Source organism: Lacerta agilis, chromosome 9, assembly GCF_009819535.1.
Source record: "Lacerta agilis isolate rLacAgi1 chromosome 9, rLacAgi1.pri, whole genome shotgun sequence".
Taxonomy (NCBI): domain Eukaryota; kingdom Metazoa; phylum Chordata; class Lepidosauria; order Squamata; family Lacertidae; genus Lacerta; species Lacerta agilis.
Genome location: NC_046320.1, coordinates 15691135 through 15713152, shown reverse-complemented (window position 1 = coordinate 15713152; position 22018 = coordinate 15691135). Strand labels below are relative to the sequence as shown.

Here is a 22018-nt window from a genome sequence, read left to right as displayed (position 1 = left end):
CCTTCCTGTTACGTATGTAATTACACCATACTTATTAATGCTATATTATAAAAGAAACTGTTTCTTTGAAATGGTTCAATGTGCAGCTGCCTGTATTGAAATTAGTTAAATCTTTACATCATTAAATACATTCTATTTAAAGTTTTAACTAATGTCCATATTTATATTCTTGAGAACCTGCTTTCAGTAACATTATATAACATTCAAAAATTAGCAATTATTATACTTGAGCTCTTGTAATGGACCCTCAATACAAACGTAAATGTTGCACATTTTGTATTGCATGCAGTTAGCAAATACTGTAGTCATATTTTTCTTTGTAGAAATATTGCACGGTATTTAGTATACTTCAGATTTTGAAAGTCTTTGTGCTGTGATTGCATCTTATTTTGATTCTACTAATCAAAATTCAGTCTGATTCAATCTGAGAAGTTCTATAATGTCTCGAGTGGAGCATGTGTCCTTTCTTTTTAATGTTTTGCTGCCTTGTTTTCAAAGTCCATACAAAATATGCAGCCCCATGTTATGCATGTTAACTCAGAAGTAAGCCCACTGACATCCGTGAGACATCTCTGTGAATAGGATTACAGCCTTACTTTGTATTTACAAAAACACATGAAGTACGGCAGAATGTAAATATGTATCAACTAATTAGTATAGCAAAATAGTCTAAATTCTAATCAGTGTTCAGTCATTTACACTTAAAGAAAACAAGGCCAGAAGATACCTCAATATCAAATTGAGAAATGTGGAAGCATTTTGTAATTCAACTAAATATTGGCACCAATCACACTGCTAAAGAGGATATTCCACAGTAGACCCTCTTTGGTGTCACCATATAATTCACTTCCTTTAATGATGAGACATAGAGAAGAGCCCCATTGGAGCAGCTTAAGATACGGCCAGGCTAGTATAGGTTCATTCAAGTAATTGGGCCGCAAGCCATTTGAAGCTTAAGTCTTTCAGAATCAGATTAATAAGAGTATTTATTTATTAACTGGTTGATTTTAAAAGACTTCTAAACCGTTTAACATTTAGGAACTACAAAGTGGTGTGCTACATAGTAAAATTATACAATAATAGTAAATATAGTAGTAAATGGGAGACAAGACAATAAAATACAATTTCCACAGTTCCCAGCAATATACACTCAATAGTCAGGAAATGCTTGGTGAACTGAAAGGTCTTCAGCATACATTGAAAGCATAGAATAGGCAGTGTGTGCTTTATTATTATTATTATTATTATTATTATTACTACTACTACTACTACTACTACTAGGGACGCAGGTGGCACTGTGGTCTAAACCACACAGCCTAGGGCTTGCCGATCAGAAGGTCGGCGGTTCAAATCCCTGTGATGGGGTGAGCTCCCATTGCTCATTCCCTGCTCCCGCCAACCTAGCCGTTTGAAAGCATGTCAGAGTGCAAGTAGATAAATAGGTACCGCTCCAGCGGGAAGGTAAACGGCGTTTCCGTGCACTGCTCTGGTTTGCCAGAAGCGGCTTAGTCATGCAGGCCACATGACCTAGAAGCTGTATGCCGGCTCCCTCGGTCAGTAAAGCGAGATGAGCGCCGCAACCTCAGAGTTGTTCGCGACTGGACCTAACCTTTACTTTACCTTTACTTTACCTTTACTTCTACAACTACTACAATTAATTTATTTATTGCCTTCTAAACCAACCTCTCAAGGCAATTTACACTTTAGATAATTAAAAATAGTTTAAAAAAACACACAAAACAAAAGGTAGATTTAAACAAAGATTAAAAACCTAAGAAGTGGGTGTTCATGGTAAGGATGCATTTACCCAGTTGGTAAAGCCTATCAGAATAATGCCTTCAACTGAAAAGGAGAGCGTTCTACATGCTGCACACTAATTCCATCAGGCTTCCAGTTGGAAGGTTGTCAGAGCTACCATAGCAAGTCTACATAAAATCCTGTTTTAGGTGCAATGTTAAACCATACTTTTAACACCACATAAAAAAACAGAAGCAAGTTTTGGACTCACACTCCACATTCCCTTCTTCTCTGGCATGGTTGCAAAGAGAAGATCAGAAGCATCCACTTCTAAACTAACTAGAGTTTAATTGTTTATTGTCCAAATTGGATAAACTCTTGTACATTTAAATTTACCTGGCTTGTTTGATCCTCATTTGTTTAAACAAATCACAGTTTAAGCTAGCCAGAGTTTACATAAATTCAAATGTAATAATGAAGTATGGTTAGCTTGAAATCAGATAGAAAATGCTTCTGATCTCCCTGTGGCTGTGAGGGTTGAATCTAAGATGTTTAAGTGAAGAACATGAGACTGCATCTGGAATAATGGTTCTGCTTCTGTCAGTTTTTTTCCATATGTGCTTCATGTTGCATAAATTCAAAGTGCAAAAGTTTGGCTATCTCTGCAGAGTGCTTTATTGTTTTGTGGTATGTGATTCTGCAGATTGTAGTGTTAGCATGTTGTCAAATATGTTTATTTGGCTAGCATTCTTTGCTTAATATTTTTCTGAGAATCTCTTAAGTTCTGGAATATTTTCTGTACTTAAAGTATAAGGCAGTATGATCAGCTGATCGACTTTGTGTGGCTTACTCTTCACTATACGGATTAGTATCAAAGGTCATACTTTGATAATCATGTTCTACAAATGTGAATGGCTGATTATAAATATAATTTATTTTTGAAAATAACATACTAAAGAATGGATATAACTTTTAAAGTGATCAACTCACAAAAATGAATCTTTCCTCCCCTCTAAGTGAACCACAAGCTATGTGTTACATTGAAACATCAAATTTAGATGGCGAAACCAATCTAAAAATACGACAGGTAAGTTGTTGCCTATCAATTAAAAATGTTTATGTTGCCATAAAGTGTTGCTTCTGTCGTCATTAATGGATAGTGAATGGGAGATAAGATATATGAACAAACTGCCATTCAGGACCAGGGGTATGCATACAATTCTTTTGGGCTGCATGAATGCCAATGATTGGGTATCAAGTGCTCATGTTGTCTCCATTTGAGCAAAATAGGGGAACAGATTTCAGCCCCCCTCCCAATTATATATGCTGCAAAAACTGGGACTGGGAAAATTTTATTGTGGAACAGCACATGTACCCCCAGCTATATGACACTTATAGTGTATCCACCAGTTGTTGACAGTGTTTTAAGGGATTGTTACTTTCAATCCCATATTTTAAACCATAGCACTCCTTTGCAAGTTGGGTTGTAACTTGCTCATATTTTAGTAATGAAAGGTTAACACATAAATGTGTGTTAAGCAGAAGTTGGGTTTCAATATAAAGTTTGTGTCTTTGGAAGTTTTGGGGTGTAAGCTCTTGCCAGCTGTCCTGGTGCTTTTGCAAGTGAGCAGCACACCTGCAAACAGAAGTCTGTTATGGCAATATTTGTGTCACTCACTGTTAGTAATCAGTGTGAGAAGGAGTAACAGTCACACGAACCAGCAATTGTAACTCCAGGGCACACATGCATAAACACATATTCTAAGAAATAAGTAACTTGTTACATTTCCAGGTTTAGGGTTAGCATTTCTGGGGAAGTTGATGCTGGAGTGGGGGGAGAGATGTGTTTTAAAAAGCATTAGGAAAGGTTGCCAGAAAGCTATCATAGTTACTGTAACTGTTTAATTTAGGAATGTTTTGGTGTTTGTCCAAGGAATCTTATTGTCTCATGCTTGCATATAAATAGTCCCATTTGTGAATATTTAGATTGGCACTTGTGACAGCTTTTTTCAGAATGCAAGTAGGAAAACATAGTAGTGTGAGCAACTCTGGTTCAGTAACATATCATATTACTTAGTTGATCTTTAAGGTGCTACTGGAAGGAATTTTTTATTTTATTTTTTGTTTCGACTATGGCAGACCAACACGGCTACCTACCTGTAGGTATGAATACGTTAATACGTTGTATTAATAGAATTTAACTCTGTGTGTTCTCTAAAGAACTCACTGTTAAACCAAAAACATTTTCATTTGAGCCAAATTACTGAAAACTGTAAGAGATATTCAAGGTAACAATGTTCAGATTATTCGGCCACAATTTAGCCACAACTTTCATAGCTGGCAACTTAAATTTTAATATTTCAAGAGCACTTCAACAGTAAAAATAAGATTGAAAGCCATCTGTTCTGGCAAATAGTGGATTAATACTATAGGAATGAACTCTGTGCATCCACAGTAACTTACTTTTTTGTTTGCAGCAAAGCATAGGTTCTTGTTATATCAGATATTGTAAACTGGTTTGCAAACAGTATTTTGAAGTTGATTTGTAATCCTGGTTTGGAGGAACAAAGACAAGTCATTGTTTTTCTTAGTTAGCTATAACAGCGAATATAGCTCTTCATGCATTCTCTAGTCATGCTACTAACACAAGTGAGTGGGGCAGTACAGTTGTTCTGTGTTGACATAGGAAGTTGCCCCAAACTGAGAAAGCAAATATTGCTGTGTTGAATGTTTCATGTATTGATTTTGTTATAGTGTTCCATAAAAATTTGTTGATTCAGGGTTTGCCATTGACATCGGATATCAAGGACATTGACAGCTTGATGAGACTTTCAGGAAGAATTGAATGTGAAAGTCCTAACAGACATCTTTATGACTTTGTGGGAAATATCAGATTAGATGAGCATGGGTATGTAACCATCTAAGTATCTTTTCATTGTGCCATTAAAAACCTGAAGAGAATATAAATGATATAAGTGAATTTTATTACAGATAATAAGCAAACATCAAGTATATACAGTTTACTTTATGAATACATAGAAGAGGTATCAGTCTTCACAAGGCTTTGTGCTTTGATGCAGAACAAGCTGCTTACCATATGCAGCTAAATTGCAAACCCTTTGAAGTAAATTAAATATTCTGGTTCCCCTTTATAAACTTTGGCCAAAGGATCTCTCTTAAATCATTTAGGCTCCACCTTCAGGACTGGGAAAGCAGGGCTGAAATATTACTTCTTGCTGGCTATAAACTAACCACCAGCCTTGCAGATTATCTTCCTACCTGAGACAGAGGGGGGTGTTTTCTGCAGAACTCAGTGCTTTGTTTCAAACTTAAAAAAAGAAAAGTGATTCTAGGAGAGGCTGAGACACATTCTGGGAAATTGTAAGCTAGGCAGATTCCTTTCCAGCTTATTTTCCTTGTCTCACCTATGAAGAGCATCTTATCAGCTCTTTTCAGTTTCATAGCTTTTATATGCTTCTTGATCATAATAAAACCTCTAAACCGTTTACAAAAACTAGGATGTGAAAGTTTGCCATGAGAGAGAATGTTGGATAAAATGGTGCAAGCTAGTACCCTTACAGTACTCAGTGCCTTCCCTTGTGATCTTTTTCTTGGCTAGCAGGCTGCCTTATGTTGATTAGAGTTTTTTACTTAGCATCTTCCAGCAGTGCAGCAGATCTCTGCTTGGAGAGGTTTGCGTTGTGTAGGTTTTTGTAGAACTGGAAGATGGTTTTACCTTGCACTGGAAGTTAGACTGCAGCTTTGTGCTTCTAAGAGTTTAGTGTGGATATGAAGCTGCTTGTGCCTCGTGTGTGTGTGTGTGTGTGTGTGTGTGATATGCATGATGTTCCCCTCATCCAACTAGCAGCCCACACTTCCCCACCCCATTAAATATAGTTTGTTCCAATCAAGATGATCCGATAATAGAAGTAAATTCAGTATGAAATTGCATGTTACTTAGATGTGGATTCCTTGAAGTGCATTGTGTCTTTCTTTTTAAACTTTTCATCTGAGCATTCCCCAGCGTAGAATGCTTTTTCAAACCTGTGGAGAGGGAACATATAATTTCTTTCTACCTCCTTATTTTTCCATTACTATATTGTGATATCTCAAGTTGATAATGTCAGAAATTGAAATAAAATAGACATTAGTTGGTATTTCCCCAAGTGGGTATTTTACTTAAAACTCACCCTAAGTTAATGTTTATTTGATTATTTTTAGCACTGTTCCACTGGGTCCTGATCAAATTCTTCTGCGTGGAGCTCAGCTAAGAAATACACAATGGGTTCATGGTATAGTTGTCTATACAGGGCACGATACCAAACTCATGCAGGTTTGTCTTATAATTATGAATAATCTTTATTTTTTTTGTTTGGATGTTCTAATTCATGGGTAATACCTGTAGCAACCTCAGACTGTACATTTATGAGAAATCTAGACACAAGTAGCAAGGCCCATGGTCCTGTAGCATAGGGTTATACCTAAAATGTAATTACTGCCTATAGTGTAGTGCTGTTGAAGCTCAACAGAATAAAGACAAATCCATCACAAATCACAGGAGTTGTATATGTAGAACTGTGGCACAAGCTAATGTTGTACACTTTATAGTGTTAGTCCCCAATCCTATTCGGCAAATACACCGTATTTTTCTGTGTATAAGACTATGGTTTTTTTCTAAAAAATAATGTCTGCAATTTGGGAGCATCTTATACACGGATAGATCTCCTCCCCCCATTTTCTTAAATTGGAGTCCCCCAAAATAGGGGGTGTCTTATACATGGGGGCATCCCAAAGACGGAAAAATACAGTAATTGCATTAATTAAAACACATGAAAGGAGTTCTTGATTTGCTAGGTATAAATTAATGGTTAAATGTACTTCATGTGTGTCATAGCAAAAAATCTGCTTTTCTGTTCTTGTATGCCTTCATTAGAAATTACTGTACAGGGCCTAGGCAAAATGTTGTTTCATGGTGTGTGTTTAAAAACTGGTAATCTCACTTATGGGATGGGCAATACATATGATTATCTTTGATTTCCAATACCATCTAGTGGGGGGGGGGGAATCACATGCATATGTCTTCTCTTATTTATGAACTCTATTTATTCCATCCACAGAACTCAACAAGCCCTCCTCTTAAACTATCCAATGTTGAAAGAATTACAAATATTCAAATTCTGTTTCTGTTCTGCATTCTTATTGCAATGTCTTTGGTTTGTTCCATTGGCTCAGCTATATGGAATAAAAAACATGAGGAGCGGGACTGGTATATCAATTTAAACTGTGAGTACAGTGATAGTTAAATTAGCTTGTATTCATAAAATAAACTAAATGTGTTACATCGTTAAGGTACAGTTTTGTTCATATCAAATAAGGGTTTTACACCAAAATGTGTATATAAAATATACTTGGCTCACTACTAGAAATTAACAAGAGAAAAGTTTTGTTCAGGACCAAATTATGATAGGGGAAATGTCTGGTTACATTTCATGTATCTGGTTTCTTTGGGGTTAAAAAGCAGCAGGCATGGGGGAGAAGCTTCATTCCTTTACACTCATGCCATGGTCCTTGTGAAAGGTGTGTCCCAAAGCTATTTGCTGTTGGAGGGAAGACTCGGAGAATACTTCCAGATGCAACCTTGTTTGTCACACTAACCTTAGGGAATATTGCTGGGCAGCCATGTGGGTCCCTGAGGCAGTTTGTCTCTTCCCCTTTACCCCTGAGCTGATTTCCTCCCAGAGAATATAACAGGGATAATTTTGTTGGGATCACAGATACCACAGGTTGAACTTGGTTTATCTTTTTTTTTTATTTTCAAACCTTAAACTTTCAAAATGCCACCTTATAAATGAACTTTTGGCAATACTGCTGTTAATTTCCTAAGCTATGAACATATTCGTATTCTTTCTTTTATCTTTCTTTTTTAAACAGATGGTGGCGCTAATAATTTTGGACTGAATTTCCTGACCTTTATCATTCTTTTCAACAATCTCATTCCAATCAGCCTGTTAGTTACACTAGAAGTGGTTAAATTTATTCAAGCATATTTCATAAACTGGGTAAATACGAGCATTTTTGTGCTATTTGCAGAGTTTTGATAAGTGCTTTCAATAATAAATGTTATATGTGTCTTATCTTTGTTATAAAAGGTAGGTTTTATTAAAGGTAATGCAAACTTAATTACAAGATTAAATGTTTTTATAAAGTTTAAAGTTTGCATCATCATGCACCTTTTCATATATAATTTCATAGACTTTAAATTCTATGGATTGTTGAAATCCCTTTCAGCCCAGCATTGTGAATCAGTTTGCTGAGGTTGCAGCCTACAGGAACTTGCATAGTTCTAGTACCACCTTTTACACCATACTAATATGGAATCTGAGGCCAGATTATGCATTTTGTGCAAAGGGAGTGGATGCTGCCCCAGGGTCCACCTGTGAGATTTTATTTTGCCCATAGAAACTTCAGAAACAAGTGCAATACTGTAGTAATGGCATTCAGATAAAGCCTCCACACATATACTGAACGTGTGGAAGGAAAACTGTGCCCTCCCCCTGCCCTCAACTCGTCCCTGGCCCCAACATTTGTTCATTGAGTGGTATGTTGGTAAGAGCTATATGCCAGCATTCAACTAAACCCACAAAGTTTGGTGGCATACCTGGGAACATGATGGTGTCAGGGGCAGATGATGTCAGGGGTGGGGCCAGCAGGGGCAGTTCCACTTCCTCCTTCATTTGCTATATGCAGTGTGGGAGATGGGCAGGAGACTTGTGAACAGCCCTTATATGCTGAGCACAGCTAATAAGTGAATAACACTGTGCAATATACTGCATCTAAAATAAGACTTAGATCCAAATAAACATGCAGCTACTTTCACATGCCCAAGGGTGTTTGGATTTGCCTTTCTAAACAGAATGGAGGTTCAAAGCAGTTTCTAATTGAGCAAGACAGTACGTCACTTGAAGGGGGGGGGGGTTAACAAGGGATCCAGAGATCTAACTTTGGCACTCAGGGACTCTTTTCTTGTATCTTGAAGCCGTTGGTTTGAGTCTTACCCTCCAGAGCAGAAGAAAACAAACATGCTCCTTCCTCCATGTGACAGCCCTTAAGATATTTGAAGATGGTTATCATATCTCCTCTTTTCTGGGCTAAACATACCCAGCTCCATGTAAAGCTTGTGGTCCACCAAGACCCATAGATCCTTTCCACATGTGCTACTGGCAAATCGCCCCCCCCCCCTATATTTCTGTATCTGGTTCTTCCTGCCTAAGTGCAGAACCTTACATTTGTTCCTTTTGAAATTCATTTTGTTAGCTTGCACCCAGTTCTCCAATCTGTTAAGGTCATTTTGAATTCTGATTCTGTCTTCTGTGGCATTAGCTACTCCTCCCAGTTTGGTGTCATCTGCAAATTTGATGAGCATGCCCTCAATTCCTTCATCCAAGTCATTTATAAAGACATTAAACAACAACGGGCCCAGGACAAAACCCTGCGGCACCCCACTAGTCACCTTTTTTCCAGGACTATGAGGAACCTTTGATGAGTACTCTTTGGGTTGGTCAGTCAACCAGCTACAAATCCACCTAACAGTTGCCTCATTCAACCCACATTTTACCAGCTTCCTTGCAAGAATATCATGGGGGACTTTCTCAAAAGCCATGCTGAAATCAATATACACTATGTCCACAGCATTTTCCTGATCCACCAAGTTTGTAATTCCATCAAAAAAAGAAATGAGATTGGTCTGGCATGACTTATAAATGCTCACAGACCAACTGTTGAATTATCTGTTCTAGATCTTCCCTGGTTTCAATGTCAGGCTCAGTAGTCGGTAGTTACCTGGGTCTTCCTTTCCCCCATTTTTGAAGATGGGGACATTTGCCCTCCTCCAGTCTGTAGGGACCTCACCTGTTCTCCAAGAATTCTCAAAGATAATAGAGAAAGGCTCTGAAGTTACATCCTCAAGCTCCTTTAGTACTCTTGGATGCAGCTCATCAGGCCCCGGAGACTTGAATTCATTTAAAGTAGCTAGGTGTTCCCTTACTACCTCTTTTCCTATCTTGGGCTGCAGCTCCCTCCTTACATCATTTATTCTGTTATCATCAGGTTGGGCATCACTTTCCTTTTGGGTGAAGACAGAGGCAAAGTAGGTGTTGAGTAGTTCTGCCTTTTCTTGGTCACCCAATAGCATTTCTCCATGTTCCCCATGCAGAGGATCTACCACTTGCTTGTTCTTTCTCTTACTTCGGACATAGCCGAAGAAACCTTCATTATTATTATTATTATTATTATTATTAACCTCTCTTGCAAGCTTGAGCTCATTCTGAGCTTTAGCCAGCCTGTCTTCCCCCTGCAACTGTTGGCTACTCCATTTCTTATGCATGTCCAGTAGATTATTATTTTTTGCTAAGTGATATCAACATACATACGGAATTCTGGATAACTGTATCTACATGAAATAAGTCACACTGACAACAAGAAACATTTTCATGTAACAGGCATAAAGGCAGAATGAAATGGTGGGTCATCAGCTTTTCAAATGTTGCCTTTTCCTTTTGATAGGATATTGACATGCACTATGAACCTACAGACACTTCTGCCATGGCTCGCACATCCAATCTCAATGAAGAACTTGGGCAGGTATGTTGTCCCTCCTCACACTTAATGGTTTTGAAATTCTTGGAAATTAGTTATTAAAAGTTTCCATGAGCAATTAATAGGTTCCTAGATTTCAAATGTTTTGCTTAGAATTTGTTTGCTATATTTTGCTTAGAAACAACCTGAAACATTCCTCTGGTTTCTTACATCGCCTATACCGGTATTTATTATTAATAATAATGATTACCCACCTTTCACTACTTACAATTGCGAACATAAGGCGGGTCCTAAAAATAAGCATATCACATGGCAAAAACCAGGGTAAAGAGGTGTGTCTCCCTCCACCCCAGTGTTGGTAAAGCAGTACCAATATTTGCCCTAGTGCTAAAGATTAGAGATATTTCATCCGAAGGCGTGGCCCAAAAGAGACACTTCACCCCATCCCTGTCCTGATTAGACGTCTCTATGCCCTCCTAAGAGAACTCTCTGATAGAGGGGGGAATTAGGAAAACCAATTCAGGGTAAGGTTTTTTCAACAGATATGTCAAGAGATATTTAGTGAAGTGCAAATTCCACACGAAAACCCAGCAATCTGTTGTGGCATGGCTGAGAAGGGGAGACATCCTGTTTATCAACTGCGTGCAGGCCTTTATCACATCTCGTGAAGAGACCCCACCAGTGCCTCTTACTCAGCTAGGCATGAGCAAGAGGGAAAAAAAATAAACATGGGGTCTGCTATAAGAGAGCTTAGAATTGCAGCAATCCAGTGGTATCCACTAGTAAAGGCAAAGGGACCCCTCACTGTTAGGTCCAGTCACGGACGACTCTGGGGTTGCGGCGCTCATCTCGCTTTACTGGCCGAGGGAGCTGGCATACTGCTTCCAGATCATGTGGTCAGCATGACTAAGCCGCTTCTGGTGAACCAGAGCAGCACACAGAAATGCCGTTTACCTTCCCGCCAGAGCGGTACCTATTTATCTACTTGCACTTCATGCTTTCGATCTGATCGGCAAGCCCTAGGCTCTGTGGTTTAACCCACAGCGCCACCCACATCTATCCACTAGAGGGCATGAAAGAACAAGAAAAACAAAACAAAACAAGCCCTTTTTAACTGGGAAAAAACGGATTGAGAGCTACTTCACTCATAGACTAAGATGCAGAGGACTCTATCCCTTCTGAATCTTCCTACCTGCAGTTTAAATATGGTAATAAAAGCTCTGGAAAGACCTCCCTCTGCACCCTAGGGGGGTGTCACTTCTTTAAAAAACATTAACTCTTGTCTTTATGTTAGAACAGAGCTGGATTAAAAGGAGAGTTAATGTGTTTTCTATCACATATGATTGGAAATCCATTTGGTAGTCTGAGCTTGTAGGCATGTAGGCTGCTGTAGAAAGTTACATCCACGCTGAACAACTGCCAGTCTTGGAGGTAAAACAGGAGTTCTGAGGAGACACAGTGGTTAGAGGAACAAATGACAAACATTTCATCCAAACCAGCCAGTAATATTTCTTTTTGCTAAGGTTATTTAACATCTTCAACATTTATTATTTATACAGCTTGTTAAAACATGAAGAGTTTTTAACAGTTGAGATATTAATAATATGAATGTAGGCTTAATGAGAAGTCTTAATCAGCCTTATCATTTGTTTAGGTCAAATACATATTTTCAGACAAAACTGGCACCCTGACATGCAACGTAATGCAGTTTAAGAAGTGTACTATTGCAGGAATAGCTTATGGGTAAGTTTTTCCATAAATATGGTTGCATTTGTACTCTTTGCTACTTTAGTGAAAATAGTTTTCATTATATTCATACATTTAGGGTTTCAATTATGTCAGAATTTAAAACATCAATTTACTTTGGAATATATCTTTAGCACTTAAAAACAAAATGCAATTAAAAGGGCCAGAAACCTATGAATTACTATGATTTCAGCAATATTTTACTGGTTCTTAAGCAAGTTAATAATACATTCACTTTATAGCACATGAACAGACATCTGGATGTTTCATATATACATATTATACCTATGCAGAAATTATAATTGAGGCTTTGAGCAGTCGGGTTAAGACACCTCATAGTAACCATAAGACTAATAAGTCTCTTTAGAAGTCCTAGTTCAGAAAAGTAAAATAAAAAGGGTCTTTTAATTTTAAAATATTTCCTATTTAACTGCTAAAATGAATTGTTGCATAATTGAGGACTGTGTAAGTCCTTAATGCTTCTTGTGAAAGTACCTTTAGGCTTTTCAAGCAAAGTGGAAGATTTTCTATTTAGGAAACCTGGCCATTGAGATCTGCAGTGAAATTTGCAATGTAGAATGCTCTTATTTTGGGTTCAAGCCAGCCAGCAAGCAATGCCCTCTTCCAATATATTTTCTTCCATTTCTTCTCATCGATCCCTTGTCTTCTATTTATTCTGCTCTCTCCCCTCATCCGTATCCACTGAACATGATCTTCCCTCATTGAACTGTTTCATGTGTTTGTGTCCCTTATGAGTTTCTTTCCTTCCCTAAATATTTCTTTGTTGTTGTTTTCCAAACCATTTTGGTTACATAAGGATCCAAAGTTAGAGAGTTGGAGCAATGGTATGTAGGACAAGCCACTCAATCTCCAATGACTGCTATAGCTGGAATACACAAGATATTTTCTGTCTTGATGAGTTGAATATATAATTGCAATTGATTACTGAAAAACAGAGTGGAATGAAAAACACTATTGGAGCTAAGTTATTTTAATTAGTTGTATATTTTGGCTAAGCAAATGCTTTTGGCCTACCGGGGAAAGGGTGGGCAGGTTGAAAGCATCCTCTCATCTTCCACACTCCCTACAGCAGGGGTTGGGAATAATTTCCAGTTGAGGGACCTCTTTTTCTTCTGGGCAGCCATCCGAGGGCCACATGCCAGCAGTGGGCAGGCTCAGGGGCAACACTGAGCGGAACAGTCAATGTAAATTTATTTCTGGTGTCATGCATAGGCTGATTTCTACATATGCACACATCTCTGTCCTCCATGCTGGCTAGCAAGAAGCATTATCAGAGTTCCAGGATACATTTCAACCCAGAAAAGACATTCAGAATACACAGTATGGCCAGTGAGGGGTACAGCCTGGGAAGAGTTCTGAGGGCCACATAGAGAAGCCTGGAGGGTCCTCATTTGGTCTGCAGGCCTGCACATCCTCACCCTGCCCTACAGCATCAAGTCAGTATCTTCACACCTTAAGACATCATACCTTACCTGGCATATTAACTCAAATTTTGTTCACAGAACTAATTAGCTCTCAGCAGACATCCACACTGTGTTTCATATCACAATCCTTCTTTTTGTGTTCTGTGTTCATTTTTTTCCATTTCCTTTTCATTAAATTCTCCTTTATGTGCCATCTGAACTTGAAGTCTTTCAGAGCTATTTCCTATTTCTTTACCTCCTTTCTTTCCACACAGCCATTCTCCTGAATCAGAGGATTATGGCTATGCTACAGACGAGTGGTAAGCACTAATCTTCTAGTGTTGGTTGTTTTTGCTGAAAACTTGGGCGAATGCAGACTGTCAGTATTTTGTAAGTAGGATCCAAGTGCACAGCAAGAAAATTAAATCTGCATGATTAAAACACTCTGTAGCCCTGGCACAATAAAACATCTTTAAGAAAGAAAGAAACTTTTTTGTGGTTAGGAAAGTGACAGGGAAATGAAATGAAAATTGTAGAATGAAGGAATGATTAATCATGAGGCAGATAGACAGACACACACACCACAAGCACTGCAGGATGAATGCTCATTGTCATTTAACGTTTTGGCAAAAAAATAATAATCAGAATAAATGCTCAATAAAGACTGAATGTCTTCAGTCAATCCTAACCTCCACATAAGCTTTGTAGAAGCAAATCAAGATCAATAAATGGGTCACGTGGAGGATGAATATGAATGTGTATCTTTATTATTAACTATAGAACAACTTTTTAAATTACATAGTGAAATTGATCGTGTACATAAGTGGCACAGCTCCTGACTCTGAAGGAGAGTACCTCTAAATGCAATGTCAAAGTTTGAATACTGGGAGCCACAGGAATCTTCCTGTTGAGAATACAGGCACTGGAAGCTTTACTGGTCACATGGGTATTTGTTACACAGTAAAATGTTTATTTTTCTCCAAACTTGTTAAATTTCTAAACGCATAAATACCCTGAGCTTAGAGTTCCCTTGTTAGCAAAACATTCATAAATACCAGAGTCCAACAAAGTGAAATGCTTGCCTGATAGAAAACCTGGTAATAGCAGAGGTTGCTTTGCAACTTACACATGCAAGTCATGATTTGATGTTGTAGTCATCAAGTTATTAATATGCAGGGGTAAACTAGCAAAGTTGTAATTTGTTTATTATGTGTATTTGTTTATCAAGATCCTATCTAGAACCCGCATATGGGCATTTCTTTTGTTGAAGTTAGCTGAACTATGCAAACAATCACTCAAAGGAAGAGTAATTAAAATTTTAGGATTCTTTAATAAATTGCATTCCTGTATTAGTTAATACTATATTAGTTGATACTAACACAGTGTAATCAAGCCTGTGTCTGGTCTATAGCGTGTGGTCCTATGATGTGTATTATTAAGAGATAAATTAAATGTTTGTATGCTTTCATTTTTATTTTATTTCTTTTAGGCAGAGCTCACAACCTGGAGATGAAAAAATGTTTAGTGATTCATCATTACTGGAAAACCTCCAAAACAAACATGTAAGATATAGAAATAAATACTACCATTATACGAAGAAAAAAATGGAAATTCAGCAAAACAAAAGGAGCCTATCACAAGCAGGAAACTAATTCATATTCCAGTCATCTGCACATATACTTTCAATAAAGCCACATTGATTTAAATAAGATTTACTTTCATAAAGGTCTATATAAAGTTCCAAGTAAATGTGTATAAAATGCTGGTGGCCACTTTTGTAAGAGGGGGATGTGGTTTGGAGCAGAAAACCAGTGATCAGAAGGGGTAGCCTTTTCTACTACAACACCCTGTTCCCTTCATGGATTTAGGTGCCAATCTACCCATGCAATCTGGATTAGGCTCCCATGCCTACCTGTTATTTTTATGGAGGAATGTTCTCATTCATTCCAGCAGGATATCCCCCCCCCACACACACACACATGTAGCAGGTTCAGGGGCTTCATTACACTGGCTCTTTGTGAAAAATGTTTTGAACTTAAAGACAAAACACATGACCAACACAAAATGTATTTTGACCCTTCTGTTTCATTACCTTGATCCTTTCCCTCTTGCTGTCCACTTTTATTTAACTCCTTGCACATCCAGGCATCTTCCCTTGCAAATATTTGAATGGTATTTTAAAGTATCTCAAGTTCTTAATCCCTGAATTTCCCTTATCTTTTTCCTTTCCTTTCATTTGTGTCCCTTTCCTATTCCTTGTCTTTCTTAGATTTAAGCCTGCTTAGGGGTTTATTATGTTAAATTCAATTTATGTTCACATTCAATCTATTATAATTATTCCAGTAGCAATCCTTTAACTGGTGCATATTGGGACCACTATTCCCCTGTGTTAGCTTGCTTGACTCTCTGTTTTCCTTGAATAGCAGAAATATATGCCCTGAGAATATACTATTTAAGACAATATACTGTGTAAGACAAGTCTGTGTCCCACCAATACCTTCCCATGTCTTCTTGTAATTGGCTGAAAATAAAACAAGACTTGAATCTAATGAAAAAGAATATACTCTCCACAGCTACTGTTTGAACTAATCTTATATGCTTAGAGCTTTAAATTTTGGAATGAGGCATAATTAATTTGTATTGTTTTATGTGTGTCTGTTTTAGCCAACTGCACCTATAATTTGTGAGTTTCTTACTATGATGGCAGTGTGTCATACAGCAGTTCCAGAAAGAGAGGATGATAAGATAATTTATCAAGCAGCATCTCCAGGTAAGGTCATTGAAACCTGGGAAAAACGTTATACCCTTGTTGAGCGGATTGACTAAGTTGATTTAAAAAAAATGTGTGGGGTTTTTTTTAAGTGACATAAAGTCAGCATATTATTAATGAGTAGGTTATGCTCCTCTACTGATCATAATGCATCTCTATTGTAAACACATAAGATCATAGTGGGGACTCACCTGGTAAATCACTGTAATAAAGAATTTTCATAGGTACTTATTACCAGTGCTTTTCTTCTAGGAAAAGGTGCCGGTACTGCTTACCCTTGAATACCCCCAGGAAAGAAGCACTGCTAATTACAACTTGATTGCCTCAAGTTAGCACAACTGCAAGCAGAAGCATAGTGTAAGGGGGGCTGCCAGGGCTATTGCCCTGAGCACAGAAAAAGTTTGTTGTGCTGCCCTGCCTGCAGGCACTACCCGCCTGCCTCACCTGAACAGCCCGCCATGCAGGAGCTGGGAGAGGACGGGCCCTTGCGTATCTCTGCCGTGCGGCATTCCCCACCAGCAGGCAAAGCAAGCAGACAGCGCAACCAGTGGCAGTGGTGGCACCCCAGCCCGAGGTGGCACCCACAATTGTCACGCCACTGCTCCACAGCTCCTTCCCACAGCAGCAGTGCCACATGGAGGTGCCTGTTAGGGAGTGCAATGCTTTCTTTACCCTGGACCCTGGCAACCCACTCTATGCCACCAACAGCAAGTTCACAAAACATGTGTTAACAGCCTTTCACCATATGTATGCCCCATTATTGTGGGGAATGTGGAAGCAGGGTTAAAAGTATGGATCACTTCCTAAGCAGTGCTTCATGTGCAGGAAACACCCCTTACTTGCTGGAACAGCCTTTGATTTAAAAGCCATTGACTCACTTTCAGTTTAGAACTGAAATATCCTAGTTTAGAGATGCCAGATAATACAGAAAACAAAGGGGAAACTGAGTAACAGAGATAGGAAGGGGCTGAAAAGCTTTACCAGGAACATTAATCACACGCATTAAAGAGTAAATACACTAGGAAACTTTAAATGTGTAATTTTTCTTCCCAATATTGAAGACATGAACTGCAGAGTTTATAAAAATCTAGATTTCAAGGTTTTCATTTTTATCAATTTGCTAGTCAAATAACAGGGAATGGTTTGTTACAGATGAAGGAGCATTGGTTAGAGCAGCCAAGCACCTCCATTTTGTTTTCACTGGAAGAACACCAGACTCCGTCATTATAGAATCTGTAAGTACATCTAAAATAGTACAGATTTAACTGTTGCTAATAATTTTTATTAATACAGAAAAAAACATTTGGAAAACATTTTTAAAAGACTGAATCACGATTTCATTTTTCCCCCTAGCTTGGACAGGAAGAAAGATATGAAATGCTAAATGTGCTAGAATTTACAAGGTAATCAAACACCTGCAAATTTTCTCTTGTTCAATATTTAAGAAACAGTTTCTTTTTGAAAAGGAAAAGTTTGAGAAAATGGACATTCAAAGCGTAATTTAATTCAAGAAACGTCCTACACTTGGGCTTTTAAGCACAACAAAATAAGCTAGAAAACTAGAGTAGGATATTGTGTGTGAGAGAGAGTGTGTAATATAATATAAAGTACAAAATAAGATTTTTTTAAGGGACTGATAAAAGCACAAAGAAATTAAGAGAACAAAAACATGAACGTATGCAATTCATTATCCACAGAAATAGTACAGCTGTCAATCCAATTTATCATTTATTAATTGTTTAATAACCCTTAACACCTCGTGTTGCTAATTTTCTCATTCCAACAACATAAATTTAAAACAGCATTATATTGAATCTTTTTAGTTACCCACCCTTCCCAGTGTTTCTTATAGTACATAATTTATAAATAAATTATAATTCTATTGTCATAAACCATTTTCCCCATTCTTTTAATGTTGGGGTGAGTTCTGCCCCTCATTTTTAAAAATAGAAAACCTATGTATGAAAAGACCACTCTTATTTTATCAAAACTTACATTGTTTCATAGATGGAATATTTTGCAAACATTTGTAGGGCGGGGAGGTGGTAGGCTTCATATTTTAGAGGACATTTATTTTCTCTCTCCGGTAAACATTTTCTCATTTCAAGATATGTGGAATCAATGCTTATGCTCCATCTTATATATGTTTATTGTATAAGTCTATCACATCCCACTAAGTTGCTTAAAACCTGTTTGAAATGGAACATACCTTTCATTCAGTTCTAGGAAAAGAATGTCTGTGATTGTCCGCACACCTACAGGAAAATTAAGACTTTACTGCAAAGGGGCTGTAAGTTGTTGGTGATGTTGTTGTTTTCATTTTCCATTTGTTTGCACTATTTGCTATCAAGGATTGGCTGTGAAGCATTATGTTAGACATAGGCCCAATAGAGAATACCGTTTTATGGAGTGGAAAGACGTCCCCGCATTTACAGTGGTGGTAGATTGGTTATTTGTATTATTAATACATGGCAGGTGACATTAAGTGGGGAAGATAATTCATTTGAACTACAGATTCTCATAATACAGTTTTAGAGACTACATTCCGGCATCCCTAGTGCATTCCAGCAACACTGAGATGGTGGCCCATGGGGCCTACTTTTCAGTCAGTGCTCTGAACTTGATTTCTCACTGAAAACCTGAATCACAGTAAGTCAATCCCATACTCCCATGCATGTAAGATGTTCTCAGTTGGGATGAGCTTCCCCTCGTGGATGGAGGCAGGAACACTGAGAAAGGTTCTGAATCATTCATTCATTCCTGTCTTTGCATGAAGCAGATGCTGGGTACACTCTCAGTCTTGTCTTCTGTAGCTCAGGCCTGAATAGTGTAGTGTGCGTGATTATGTTTTATTGTTTCAATTTTCTGTTATTTTGTGGCATTAGTCATTGTCTCTGTTTTTGTTTGGTCCTGTCTTGGTGATTGCGGTTTAAATGTTTCTCCTTCGTGTCAGTATTGTTAGTTCCCTCACTCTTGGTCCTGGTGTTATCTGCCCTCAGCATCCTGCTACTGTATTTTTCTTATTCTAGTATATTCCCCATTTTGTAGAGTGTGTTTTTAAAGATTTTTAAAAATAGTATATTGTTGCCTCTGTATTCATTGATCTCTCCATCTGTCTGTCTACCTTGGCCCAAGCCCTTCTAAGTCTTCATCCTGTTTCCTAGTTTCCTACATGCTCCAAGGTTCCCCATCCATGCTACCATAATGGGGATAGTGTGTATTATCTGTGTTTTGCAGGATGCTCAGGTTATGTTCGTACGCTCAGGTTGAATTACACGTGTGCTTTGCATGGTGTGGTCCTTTCCCTTTTCTTGCATCTTAAGCTTTTTAGTTTGGTTTGGTTCTTTTGCCTATCCTGTACTAAGTTATGGCTAGGATTTGCTTGTCTGTCAACCACCACTTTAAAAAGAAATGCATTATTGTGTACTGATGAGATATCAGACCAGTTGGATAAATCATCAAATATATGAGAAGAAAGGGTGATGAAAGGGAAGGCAAATGGCATAAATGACAGCTAAATGGCAGGTTTAGAGTGTGTGTCAATTATAGGCACTACTGTGGGTTAAAGAGTCCTGTAGACTACCTATTTAATAAGGAAATATATAGCCTGGGACAATGCAGCAGTGACATAAGCACCAAACATTTGCAGTACAGATCCCATAAATCAGTTACATATCAAATGTGCAACTGACCCACATACTACAGTAAAGGCTGTGAATGTTGGTTGTATATTGTATGTATTGCACTGGTGCAAATAAAACTGCTACAGAATTGGTTGAGTAACGGAGATCAAAAATCCGCTTTTCTGTCATAACATTAAAAAACATTTCTGTGTGACTTTTGTTAAAAAGCATTATACAAATATTCTGCTTAAATAAATAAATTAATAACAGTATGATGATTTACAGTTGGACTGTAGTTATTATATAAACGCATTTCCTCTTTTAATTTTTTTCCATTGCTTTGTAAAAGAAATCTTGCTTCAATTTGTTTTGTGCCATTATAGGACACAGTAATTTATGATCGCCTGGCTGAAAATTCAAGATACAAGGAAATTACCCTGAAACATTTAGAGCTGTTTGCTACAGAAGGTATTATTATTTGCATATTAGTTGGTTATGTATAAAACCATTAATGTAATAACAATACTATGATTTTGTAACAATTGGTGGTTATTGTAAAAGAGCCCTCACTTTCTTCATTAAAGTTAGTGCAATGTAGTATAGTGTTTCTTCCTTTTTCATCGTGACTGAGAGATGCCTTTACGCATGTACATAACTTGATTCCTCTTCTATTGATTTCTCTTTCTTTGATTACATTAGTTTGGTAGATGAATGTGTGAAATGATCTCATTGAGAAACATAGTGTTTGAGATAATATGAGGGAATGTGCAAGGTCTGTCTGTGGTTATTATGCTCATGTTGGTCCGTTCAGACATGTAAGTAGAAATACAATAAAACAGTTATCAAAGTAAAAAGAGCTTGTGTGAACAAATACAAATTTTTAGTTCATCTTGAAATTTAAGATTTTGATTGGTTCAAAAACATCTGATAAATTTAGCAATTACCTATACCGCAAACCAGGAGCACTTCTCTTATAAAGGAGGTAGTGATTTTTCATGGAAGTGTAGCAGATTGGTGGCAAATTTTTGCAATTATGTTGTCAGATGCTCACATACAAGTTGGCTGTCCTCTGAGAGGAATACTATCTGTGTAATGGAGTGGTCACATTCTTTTGGATTCATTATAACTAATTAGCACAGCATTTCTCATTTCCATATGTTAGTATATTAATTAAATTAGCGCAATACTTTTGCTTTTATTTTGTATGATTTACTTTTATGTCTTAGTCTGCTTTCCTAAATATTTATTCTTGTTTTAAGAAGAATAGTTTGTGCTTTGGTGTTCTGAACATCTTTCCTTGACTTGAGTTGCAATATTGTATAGGAGGAGGGGTGGGGTGGTTTGAAAGTTATGGTAGTTCCCATTGTTTCTAGTGTACCTGAATACCTGTGAACATTTGGATTGAAACACTAATGTGAAGCTACTATATACTGGAAGAATCTGGAGTTATGATGTGCTGTTTTTTAGAAGAAGCAGGGGTTGCATCATATGAGGTGTAGATGTTACCTCTGTCTGGATATCATTGTAAGATAAAAATGGTTCTGTGTCTTCTGTGGCTGTTTTATATATTCAAGAAGCAAATTTTTGTTTCCAGATTCTAAACTCTACTACAAACTCAGATGATAAAGGATATTTTTGATGCGATGTACTATATGAAACCAATATTGTAAAATGATAAAGAAATGAATTATTATTGAACCTTGTATGACTGTATTATTTCCTTAGGCTTGAGAACACTTTGTTTTGCTGTTGCTGAGATTTCAGAAAATGACTACCGAGAGTGGCTAAACATCTATCAAAGAGCTGCAACTGCTGTACAAAATAGAGCACTGAAACTTGAAGAGAGTTATGAACTAATTGAAAAAGTAGGTGTTGTGTGTTGCCTGAATATGTTACTTGTATGTTACTTATATCTTGCATCTTTTGAAGCTAATGCTGATCATATTTAGAATTTTATTGCATTTCAGTTTGCTCAAACAATTTAAAAAGAAGTCAGCTTTGATGAAGTCATATAACAGAGCTGTCCAAAGCCCTCTTATACTGGGCTGACAGGTGGTGAATTATGTGGAGGCATCCCTCAGTCTAGCTCTCTTGGTTGAGGCTGGTGAACAAATGATCAGGAG

General features: G+C 37.6%; 1 protein-coding gene across 5 annotated transcripts in view; it reads left to right on the top strand.

The window, feature by feature from the left end:
• The window catches only part of ATP8A1 (ATPase phospholipid transporting 8A1), a 70240-nt gene that overhangs the window by 24781 nt on the left and 23441 nt on the right, over nt 1–22018 (top strand). For 3 of the 5 annotated variants that reach the window (XM_033161001.1, XM_033161002.1, XM_033161005.1), the window contains 15 exons: nt 2755–2824; nt 4518–4645; nt 5959–6070; nt 6855–7020; nt 7669–7796; nt 10300–10377; nt 11987–12075; nt 13778–13822; nt 14992–15064; nt 16167–16272; nt 17425–17507; nt 17626–17675; nt 18493–18562; nt 20279–20363; nt 21621–21760. In XM_033161001.1, coding sequence (XP_033016892.1) covers nt 2755–2824; nt 4518–4645; nt 5959–6070; nt 6855–7020; nt 7669–7796; nt 10300–10377; nt 11987–12075; nt 13778–13822; nt 14992–15064; nt 16167–16272; nt 17425–17507; nt 17626–17675; nt 18493–18562; nt 20279–20363; nt 21621–21760 — 1423 coding nt within the window. The remainder of the gene's footprint in view (nt 1–2754; nt 2825–4517; nt 4646–5958; nt 6071–6854; nt 7021–7668; nt 7797–10299; nt 10378–11986; nt 12076–13777; nt 13823–14991; nt 15065–16166; nt 16273–17424; nt 17508–17625; nt 17676–18492; nt 18563–20278; nt 20364–21620; nt 21761–22018) is intronic. The other 2 variants (XM_033161003.1, XM_033161004.1) reach the window with 1 other exon arrangement.